The 12,073-nt window shown below is 39.8% G+C and overlaps 1 protein-coding gene across 1 annotated transcript in view; it reads left to right on the top strand.

Moving 5' to 3' along the window:
- The first annotated feature begins 1,417 nt into the window (after positions 1 to 1,417).
- LOC102818369 (chromosome unknown open reading frame, human C4orf17) overlaps positions 1,418 to 12,073 on the top strand; it is a 41,309-nt gene continuing 30,653 nt past the window's right edge. The window contains 2 exon segments of the mRNA XM_006876380.1: positions 1,418 to 1,544; positions 5,429 to 5,645. Coding sequence (XP_006876442.1) covers positions 1,418 to 1,544; positions 5,429 to 5,645 — 344 coding nt within the window.

Genomic DNA, 12,073 nt, shown 5'->3' with positions numbered 1-12,073 from the left:
AAAAGGAATAAGTCATTGGTCTTGAAAAATTCTATCCTGCAATCTCCAGTATCATTTCTATCACCAAGGTCATAATTCCCAAGGACTGATCCTTCCTCTTTGTTTCCAACCTTTGCAGTCCAATTGCCAGTAACTATAAATTATCTTGATTATGTGTTTGATCAATTTCAGACTGAAGAAGTTGGTAGTATGCTTTAATTTCATCATCACTGACTTTAGTGGTTGGTGTGTAAATTTGAATAATAGTTGTATGAGTAACTTCTGTGGTGCTGTGGGTTAATGCACTGGACTTCAAAGTTGGTTTTAACTGTAAGGTCTGCAGTTCAAGCTCACTTTAGTGAACTAAAAATATTCTTCCACCAACAAAATCTTGAGATCAAGTTCTAGAATGATATTTTGCCACTTCAGATTATTTTGACCAAATAACCCCCCAAAAATCTCCCCACCATAGTTGAAAATAAAAGGTGTATTTCCGAATATTGTTTTGATGAATAAAGTTTCCATGTTAGATAGTATGTATACACCAGAAAAACATTCTTTTTAGAGTTTGAAAGTAGTATACAGTCTTCAGGAAAGTTTCAATGACTCTTTCTCAAGCTCTTACTCCAGAAATATTTTCCCCAGAATGTTGTGTATTTTCCACCAGCCATAAACATCATCTTTTATTCCCTACTCCAATGACACTGTATGTGTCTAATAAACACTTGGTCAATTACTAAAGGAACTTCATCAAATATTATTGAGTCTTGCTTGCAACAATATGCTGAAAGTTCTCCAGTTTATTATCTGTAATAAAGAACATAGTATTGCTCTTTCACTATTAGATTTTTTTATTTCCTTTAGTTTTCTCAGAAGATGATAAAAATTTCAAGTGGTGTTTTGCTTGTTTGTTTTGTTTTGCTTCTTAGTATACAATATCAAAGGTCCTCATTTAAAGATATTTTAATTTAAAGAATATTTTGGGGTATTATATTTTGAAGACATCATTTTAATTTGCTATATCAAAACTGATCATTAAAATGCAATACATATTTCTGGTGATAATTCAATCAAGTGACCCTAAATGCAATTAAATATAGACTCAATGGCACCTAATAACGTATCTTCAATTTATCACTAATGCTTTTTTTTTTTTCCTGGTGAGTATTTTTGTTTATTCATTTCATCCTATGTCAATATTGCTGTCAAAGCTTACAGAAGTTTGATTCGAAAGTAAATGAACTACATATTGCTTTGACATGACAAATATTTGTAAAGCAAGAAGATGGAAAATGTTTGATGTATTAAAAAACATCAAGAACATCTTCCCAGGATAATTGTTATTCTATGATTACAGGGTCTGAACACAGGAGTGAGGAGACAGACCCCAAGAAATTTTGGTGGCAACAGTGGAAAGGAAATCAACTCCCCCATGAGCATGAACCTCAAATCCCCAATGTCTGGTCTTCAGTTTGAGAGAAAAGACAGCTCCATTATGTCTAGAAATGCAAGTTGTTTTCTAGTCAGGCACACTCCTCATCCCAGAAGAGTCTGCCATATAAAAGGTAAGGTGATTCAAGAGTCTAGAATGTGCCTCTCTTCTCTGTACTCACACTACTTGATAACTCCAGTGTGTTAACATAAAAATGCTAGCTAAACTATTTAACCATTGCTAAGACATAGGCACTGGATATTGGGACCAGGCCCCAGCACGGAGCCCTTCTATACCAGGCATTAACCACTAGATTGCTTGACTGTTAAAAGAAGGGCCAGAAGAGGAGCTGAAGTGACCAGGGCAATGGGCCACACAAGCTACTCAGGGCACTGGCTATTTTATCAATTAGTATGAATAAAACTGGTGCAGTCATATCAGCAGCCACATGCCATATAGCAGTCATATAGCAGCCCAGAAAAGCATATAGTTTACCCTCCTCCTTCCTTTTCTCCCTCCACTTTTCCCTCTCTTTCTTCCTCCCCTCCCCCACCCCCCTTTTTTTTTTTTTTACTTTAACTATATACAATGGAGTCCTGGTATGGCGCTGTGGGCTAATAAGTCAGACTACAAAGTCATTTGAACTTCAAGGTCAGTGGTTCAAGCTCCCCAGCTGCTCCTTAGAAACCTTATACAGGGTTGCTATGGGTCAGAATCAACTCTCTGGCACTTCACAACAACAACATATACAATAGACTTCTTGGAAGTTAAAGTGGGCACTAATGGCAGTATCTCCCTGCTGAGAGAGTTCAGTTGAGATTGACATGGAGAATAAAAGAAGTGTGCACAGGTTTTCTGCTCCTATAAAGATCCAGCCTCAGAAAGCCTATACAAGATCACTATAAGTCAGAACAGACTCTACAGCATACAACCACCACCAACAACAACACACTTTATATATATATATATATATATATATATATGATGTTTATAAGTTATTTATACTTCAGTTCCATTATCCATAAAAAGGCAAAGATATAATGCCTATATCATGGTAATGCATATGAAGAAGGGAGGCAAAGGGAGTAGCAAGTACAATCTGATGAACTTGACCTATACTTATGGATGTAGCAGCTTAAAATACTAAACGAGAGGGAAGGAATCTTCACATCAAGGATCAAACCAATCCCCTTGTTATACAGGGTTGCTAGGGACCGGCAACTTGGACATTGGCTACCTAAAATGGGGTGGTGGTTGTGGAACTATAAAGGCATGAAGTGACTGGCTTACAATTTTTCAAGAGGGAGTTTAATTTCAAAGTGTATGGGGGAAGGTAGAATCCCCACTGAATAGTTTCCAACTTATCTAGATGGGTCTGGTGAAAGGAGATTGGATAGGACATTATTGATCCAATAATGAGTAATTGTTATCACCACGAATTGCAATTGTCACAATTGTAAAGGTAGAAGTTTTATAACATAAAGGAGGTAGTAGTTAATCTTACAATCCAGGAACAAAGAACCCTTGAACCATCAAGGGATATGAGCATGAGTGGAATGTGGGGCCCTATCCAGAGAAACAGCAGACACCAGAGATGAGGCCAAGATAAGGTCATGGAGAGAGAGAGCAGCTGAGGATTTTAGACTCGTGGAAGGAGAAAAACTGTGTGATGGTGGCCAGGAAGCAGACTTGCAGAATGTGCCCTTTGGCTGTTTAAATAATTATATATTCCTGAAAGTTTTCATGTATATTAAAACAAACAAACAAAAAATCCCAGAGGAAATAGAACTAAATACTGTTAAATGACCATGCATGGAAGGGACTGTAATCATTGCCATGAAACAAAATATGATAGGATGAGTGAAAAACCTATCTTTTCCCATGTAAACTATCATTCAACTCACAATAAAAGCTTTAAAAGAAAAAAAAAAAAAAAAAAGAGTAGCAAGTGCAAGCACAGCACAGAGCACTAGTAAACAGTGAGTACAAGAGGATTGAAATGTCTGTTATGGAGCATGTGGGGAGGAAGGAAGGAATACTGGGGATGAAGGTGAAGTGAATAAGGGGCCAGGTTTATGAAGCAATGTATATACCATTTAAAGGAAGTTACACCCCTTCATAAGGAGCTCTGGTACTGTAATGGTTATGAATCGGGCTGCACAAGGTCATCAGTTTGAAACTACCAGCTGTTCCTCAGGAGAAAGATGAGGCTTTCTGCTCCCGTAAAGATTTACAGCCTCGGAAACCCTGTACAGGGTCGCTATGAGTCGGAATTGACTCCACAGCACATAACCAACACTGCTTCATGGCCAGAAGTGATCTCTACACTCATGATTTTCACTTTCTTATCCTCAAGTTCCTCTTTAGCCCACTCCAACTTGGCCTTTTCACCCACCATTCCATATAAACTGTTTTGCCAAACATACTGCCTATCTTCAATTTTGAAAAATACAATGAATATCTTATCAGCAAGAATCCTCATATCTGCAAGTGACATAAAAAATGTGAAGCTGACTTGCACAACTAAGAAAATGTGTTGGCTCAAGTAACTGGGCAGTCCAACAGTCAGGTGGGCTTCAGGCTTTATTTGATTTGATGGTTCCTCTCTCTACTCTGCGCTTCACATGTCATCCTCATCCTAGAGCCTCGAGGCTGACTCCTTCATAAGGGGCAATGTGGCTTCATCAGTTCTCATCTTCACATCTGCATGCCACACAGACTTCTGAACAAATCTCTGTGGGTAGGAAAATGGCATGCATAGATTAGTAGATTATGGCTCAGAAAACCAATCATTATGGCAAGGGGAATGCACTTAGTTTTTCCCAAAGCACATGACTGCATAAGCTCTAAAAGGATAGATGAAAGAAGGATAATAGAACAACATGTCTGATTACTATCAGTAAAGGGAAAAAGGGAATACTGGGCAGAATTTACAGATATCCACTTCTGTTGTTGTTGTTCCTGTTGAGTTAATTTTGACTCAAAGTGACCTCAGCACAACAGCCTGATATGTTGCCCAGTCCTGTGCCATCTTCGTGAAGGTTGTCTGCTCAAGTCCATTATTGTAGCTACTGTGCATTTTGAGTGTTTTCCAACCCAAGGGTCATTCAGATAATATTCAATTGTCATCCATATGGTTTTCATTGGAGGAGCCCTGGTGATGCAGTGGCTAAACACTTTTGTGCTAACAGTTAAGTCAGTGGTTTGAACCTATCAGTTGTTCTTCATGAGAAATATGTCACAGTCTGCGTCTGTAAAAATTACAACCTTGGGGAAACCTATTGGGGCAGTTCTACACAGTTCTAGGGTTGCTAGGAGTTGGTATTGACTTAATGGCAAATATTTGGGCTTTGGTTTAATTTTCAGAAGAATAACCAGGCCTTGTTTCCTAATGTGTCTTACTCTGTAAGCTCTTCTGACACTTGTCCTCCAAAAATATTTGGAAAACCAGTGGGAAAGCTTCCAGTATCATAGCAAAGGAGTCCTAGTGTGGCGCTGTAGGATAAACATTGGACCACAAGGTCAGTTTGAATGGCAAAGTCAGTTCAAACTCACCAGCCACTCCTCGGAAACCCTATATAGGGTTGCTATGAATCGGAAACAATTCAACAGCTCTTAACAACAACAACAAATCACAGGAACACAGAAGCCACCACAACTCAGCAAACTACCAGATGGATGGTGAAACCAGCTGCTGATGAGTCATTCTAACTCATGGTGTCCTCAGATGTGTCAGAGGTGAACTGTGCTCTGCAGGGTTTTGATGATTGATATTTTAAAATAGATTCCTTGAAGCATCTCTGGGTGGACTTGAACCTCCAATCTTTTGGTTAGTAGTTGAACACGTTAACTTTTTTTTCCCCACTACCTAGGGATGGCACCTAACAACAATAACAACAGCAACAGGGATTTCATATCCACTATCTAATAAAGATAACAAAAGTCAAGTTGATTCTGACTCAGTCATCTGACAAAAACCTAATTTGGTTATTTGATCTTTTTTTCTTGTTCATCCAGGTTTGAATAACATCCCTATATGTACTGTGAATGATGATGATGACTTATCCAGAACTTTCTGTGGTGTTAGCCACTTAGCGAAGGAGGAGGCACCATTTGCCAGATGCAGTTACTCAGCCAGTACTGAAGCCCTGGAGAGCTCTGTGAGTGAAGTCTCACCCGCCCTACACACTGTGAAGGTGCCCCCACGGCCTCATTCTGGTGAGTCTCCCAGTTGGTGAAATGCTGCCTCAGGCCTCTTCTAACACTAGAGGGGGAGGAGAATTTATCCGAATGATAATATAGCTGCAGTAATTTCAGAATTGTCACAAAAATTCCTCATTGTTGAAATAGGTTATTCATTACAAAAAATGTTTACTCTCATCTCAATTCTAGTCTCTAATTCATACAAAGCTAGCTTACAGGTACTAAAAGAGAATGCTTAGCCAACTTTGATATTCAGAACAAAGGTACACCCAGGAAACCCAATAGGGATGGAATTCCACAGTTCATTGTTCCCACTGGACTGTGAACTTCTCAAGGGACTTAGAATTGCCTTAGATATTTTTTGCCATTCTTGATGTTTTCCCAAGTCCCAGTCTAGTGCCTGGTCCTTAGTGAGCAATTCAATTAATGTTTACTGAATTGAAGCATAAAGGGATTAATCTAAAACAAAGTATGAAGCAATACAATAGGTAACTAGCACACAAAAAAGAAATTCTGGATTGTATGCAAAAACTATATGCAGTGTTTCTCTCTCACCTATGTATATAGCCCAATTGTTGTCATGTTGGCTCTGACGCATGGCTGCCCCATGTATGTCAGAGCAGAACTGTGTTACCCAGGGTTTTCAATGGATAGTTTTCCAGACATATATCACCAGGTCTTTCTTCTAAGATGTCTCTGGGTGGACTTGAAACCTCCAACCTCTTTGTTAATAGCTAACCAGTGACTCCAGGCTAAACGTCACAGGGTACTTGAAAATTATTTTGTTATAATGTGGTTAAAGGAGCTATAGTGGGATTGTGGGTAAACATTGGAATGCTAACTACAACATCAGTGGTTCAAACTTACTAGCCATTCCGTGGGAGAAAGATGATGCTGTCTACTGTAAAATCAGAAACCAGAATTTACTAGATGGCAGTAGGTTTTGGTTTTGGTTTGGTAATGTGGTTAAATAGATATCTTTCTAAAGACAACAATAAGATTGATCATTTATAGAGAAATTGCTATGTTGTAGACACTGTTCTATGGTCTTTTAACTTGTTAACTCATCTTATTAAGAGCTTCTCTTCTCTCCCTTCCATGAAAAATTGAAAATCAGAGTCCTCTTATCCCATCTTCTTCCTGATTTCCATTCTTATGTTGCAGAACTAGAAACTTAAAAAAACAGTCATTTCTATGAGTCATTTGCTACAAGAAAGTTTCCAAATGGGAATTAAGTGCTACCCTCTGGTAGGATTCATATGGCAGTTGTGAGGCCAAGGTCATCTTTTTGGATGCTTTCTTCTGTCAAACATGACTGTGGAGATCTGGGATTTTCCTGTGTCCAGATTTATAGGTGTCAAAGGCAAAGTCAGTGCTTGACTGTTAGACTACCAAGGAAGCTGTTTGCCTTGGAGCTACCAAGGCAAGAAAAGTCAGCCCATCAAGGTAAATCTCCTTCTAAAACTGAAACTTAAAGGGAACCCACCAATCAGCATGCTCATTGGTGAGAGCCCTGGTCTACTTGTGAGTATAAGTGAGGGAAATGCATCAATGAAGGCATGGGCTGAACTTGGCCATGTTTGATTGATACTTGTGGTCCTCGAGATGAGAGAGAAAATATGAAAGGCTGGCTGGTCTGAAGTTTAGGAAGATGTATGAACTCCTGAGCCCATGGACATTGACCTAGCCAGTGAGGGCTAGAGCTGAGAGTGAAGCAGCCAATTGGTCTGAAGTGGGGGAAGGCGAGAACTCCTAAACTTGCAGACAGTACCCATATGACATAGCTTGGATGGCTAGCTGACCAGAACTTGACAAGATGACGATGAAGAGGTTTGATACAGGGAGCAAGCATAAAATGCTACAATTTGATGAATTGTACCTTTGCTTATGGATGCAGTTGCTCAAAATTCCAACTAAAAGGGAAGGATTCTTCATATCAAGGATCAAGCTTGTATCCTCAGTATTCTAGGTTGATTGGGGTGGGAAACTTAAGCCTTGTCTCTCAAAAATAGGGGACTATAAAGGCATGGAGTGACTGGCTTACAAACATTCATGAGTGTGCTTAGTTTCAGAATGAGGGGTATAAGGTATACTCCCCACTGAATAGTTTTTCTGTTTTCCAGATGAATCTGGTGAAAATGGATGGGGGATGATGGTGATAGGAATTTATGATTCAGTTGTGAGTAATTGTTATCAGGACTAATTGCAATTGTCACTATTGTCAATGTAGAAGATGTACAACTAAAAGAGAGAAGTAGTTAATCTTTTATTTCAGGAACAAAGGACCCTAGGACCATCAAGAGAGAAGAACATGGGTGTGAGATCCTAACCAGAAAAGTGGAGATAGCACAGATGGTGGCAGAGGCGATGGTATGAAGAGATAGAGCAGTTGAGGATTCTAGTCCCATGGACTGAGAAAGGCTGTGTGCCTGCAGGCAGGAGGCTGGCTTGCAAAATATGCCCTTTGGACATTTAAATGAGTATATATTTTTGTTGTTTTGTGCGTGTACATACAAAAAGGGGGCAGGGGAAAGAATAGTGGCAAATACTGCTAACTGGTTGTACATGGAGGGGATTATAATCATGTTATGAAACAAAGCATGATTTGTTGAATGTAAAACTGATAATCTACCCTGTGGAAATTCACTCAATTCACAATAAAAGCTTTTAAAAAGAAAAAGAAAGAAAGGCAAAGTCATCAGATATGGTAGCTTTCTCATTGCAGCAGCTATCTAATACCTAACCTTTAATTTTATGGATGCTGGCAGAAACTGAAGTGGCAGCAACCTCTTCCTGGTTCCCCTTCCTCCTGGTTGTGATAATGACTGTGCACTACACACACACACACACACACACACACACACACACACACACACACCCTGGGTAGATCCATTCCAAGGTGTGTTCTTGGAATCGTTTGTGAAGTTCAAGACCAGGGTTCACTGTCTCAACCCATCCAAAAATGCTATTGTTGTGTTCCATTGAACTGATTTCAACTCAGTTGCCCTATATGATGAAGCAGAAATGCCCCATACAGTTTTCTAGGCTGCCATCTTTATGTGAGCAGATCATTAGTTCTTTTCTCCAGCAGTGCATTTGGTGGGTTCAACCACCCACATTTTGCATGACTTAACTGTTTATTATGCCTCCAGGTGTCCTTCCCCAACAATGTTGCTTTGTTGTTCTAAAGTTCCCTCGAGTTTGTTCTGACTCACAGCGATCCTATGTACAACAGAGAGAAATACTGCCTAAGTCCTGTGTCATCCTCGCAATTGTTGCTATTCTTGAGCCCACTATTGTGGCCTATGTCTCCAACCATCTTATTGGGGGTTTTCCTCTTGTTTTTTGTTTTTGTTTTTGTTTTTTTGCTGAGCTTCCACTTTACCAAGCATAATGTCCTTCTCCAGACTGGTCCCTCCTCACTTTTAAGGAGCATTCTGACTGTACTTCCTCTAAGACAAGTTTGTTTTTTTGACAGTCCATGGTACTTTTAATATTCTTCCTGTATACTCTAATTCAAATGAATTGGCTCTTCTGTGATCATCTTTCTCCATTGCCCAACTATCATATGCATATGATGTGATTGAAAATACCATGGCTTGTGTTAGATGTACCTTGGTTCTCAGACTGACGTCTTTGTTCTTTAATACCCGAAAGAAGTATTTTGCAGCAGATTTGCTTAATGCAATACATCATTTGATTTCTTGACTGCTGTTTTCATGAGTGTTGATTGTGGATCCAAGGAAAATGTTTTTGACAACTTCAAGCTTTTCTCCATTTACCATGATGTTATTTATTTGTCCAGTTGTGATGATTTTTGTTTCTTTACATTGAGGTGCAACCCATATTGAAGACTATAGTCTTTGATGAAAATCAGTATTTTAAGTTCTCTTTGCTTTCACCAAGAAAGATTGTATCATCTGTATATCACAGGTTAATGAGTCTTTTTCCAACCCTGATGCCATGTTCTTTATATAATCTTGCTTCTCGGATTATTTGCTCAGTTTACAGATTGAATATTTATGATGAAAGGACTCAAACCTGACCCACATTTGACCTGATTTTAAACCATTCAGTATCCCCTTGTTCTGTTCAAATGGCTACCTCTTGGTCTATGTATAGATTCCTCACAAGCACAATTAAGTGTTAGGAAATACTGAGTCTCTGCAATATTATTCATAGTTTGTTATGATTCACACAGTCATATGCATTTTGAATAGTTAATAAAACGCAAGTAAACATCTTTCTGGTATTCTCTGTTTTCAGCCATGATCCATCTGATGTTAACTATGATACCCTTCATTCCAAGTCCTCTTCTGAATCTGGCTTGAATTTCTGACGGATCCCTGTTAATGTACTGTTACAGCCATTCTTTATTTTTAACAAAATTGTTCTTGCATGTATTATTAACATTGTTCGATAATGTCCACATTCCATTGGGTCACCTCTCTTTGGCCTGGGCAAAGATATAAATCTCTTTCAATCAGTTGGCCTGAGAGCTATCTTCCAAATTCTTAGAAGAGACAAATGAGCACCTCCAGGGTTACATCAGTTTGTTGAATGATTTCGATTTGTATTTTGTCAATTTCTAAACCTTGTTTTTTGCCAATGCCTTCAGTGTAGCTTGGACTTCTTCCTCAGTGCCATTGGCTCTTGATCATATGCTACCTCTTGAAATGGTTGAACATTGATCATTTCTTTTTTGTATAGTGACTGTACATATTCCTTCCATCATCTTCTCTTTTGTAAATAAATAAATGATTTTTATTTATTAGGAGCAAAAATACATTTCTAGCATTGTGGTTACAAATCGAGCTGCTAACCTTAGGGTCAGCAGTTTGAAACTACCAGCTGTTCCATGGGAGAAAGATGAAGCTTTCTGCTCTGTAAAGATTTACAGCCTCGGAAACCCTGTACAGGGTGTCTATGACTCATGGCACATAACAACAACAACAACAACCCATTATGCTGATTTTTTTAAAAAGTTTTTATTGTAAGATTTACATGGGAGAAGATCAGTTTTACATTCATCCTATCATATATCATTTCATTGCAATGATTACAATTCCCTCCATGCACCATTAAATAACCAAATGGTACACCCCACAGGCCTGCCCCCCAGCCTTCAGTACACAGCCCCTTTCCCTCCCTGAGTTCAGTGTTCCCAGCCACTCCATCTGTCCACATCATCTCTGCCTCTCTGGTCCCACTCTCCGCTTTTCTCACTTGATGGTCCTAGGGACCTCTGCTCCTGGGCTGCAAAATCAATCACTCCCCTCCTTGTCAAAAAACATCTACCTCTATATTTGTTACACTCACAGTCAGTCCTGATGGCAATTATTCACTATTGCACCACAAGAGTCTTATCCCCATTTCCTTTGTCAACTTGGTCTGACAGATTGGAAATCATTCAGTAGTGATTCTACCTTCCCCTGCCTGGTCTGGAACTAGGCTCCCTCTTGAAAGCTTGTAAACCAGTCACTTCTTGCCTTTATAGGCCCTCCCATTTTGGGTAGCCAATGTTTAAGTTGCCCATCCCTGTCAACCCTGTGTACTGAGGGGGTGGGAGTGACCCTCACTGGAAGATTTGTTCCCTTTGTTTAGCTACTACATAAGTATAGGTCAAGTTCATCAAATTATAGCAGGTTACTCTTTTTTTTTCCCCCTCTTCTGTCCTCTAGTTCTGATCAAACAGCCATCGAAGCCAGGTCAAGTGGGTAGTATGGGTGTTCTTGTGCATCTCCCCTCACTTCATATCAGCTGGACGCTTCACTCTCCACTCTCTCTAGTCCTCTGTGGCTATGTCATTGCCTCTGGGCCCAGGAGTCCCTGGGTCTTGTTGTACTGCTGGACATCCAGGTCTCCACCCAGGTTCACAAGAGTCTATTGAATGTGGTTGGACTTAGCTCACAAATTCATTGCTGTTTTTTTCCCCCTCTTCTCCTGGTGACCAATGTGGTCACCAGCCAGACCACATGCCTGCTGGTGTATTCCCCTAAAGTCTTAGTCTCGGAAGGGAGTTTGCTCTGAGGGGTCCCAACCACTTGCCTTGAAGGCTCCTGGGTGAACAGCTTTCTTGTTCTTGTAGTAGTCAATCAGACTGCCACTATTGTTTCAGATTTTTCCTGCCAGTCTCTCTTTCACGAAGTATCTTCTGTTCTTCTAACCACTCTAGGCTGGTGTACTCATCCTTTCTCATGGAAATTTCCTACCTCAGATAATTCTGGATGGGGTTCTGGATAACACTGATGGTCTTATGCAATGTAAAGACTCCACAGGAAGTCTCTTTCACTGGGAAACATCTAGCCCCTTTTAAGGTATTCCAATCAGTTATAGGCTGAAGACGGACTTACAAGCTTTCTGTAGTGATGTTTCTGGCTATTCCTTTCTCGCCCCCTCAAGTGTCTATTTTACAATGGTAGGCAAGGGAAACCAAGATTCAAAAGACAGCCAAGCATC

This window comes from Chrysochloris asiatica, unplaced genomic scaffold (genome assembly GCF_000296735.1).
Source record: "Chrysochloris asiatica unplaced genomic scaffold, ChrAsi1.0 scaffold00377, whole genome shotgun sequence".
NCBI classification, from domain to species: Eukaryota; Metazoa; Chordata; class Mammalia; order Afrosoricida; family Chrysochloridae; genus Chrysochloris; species Chrysochloris asiatica.
This window is presented reverse-complemented; position numbering and strand designations above follow the sequence as displayed.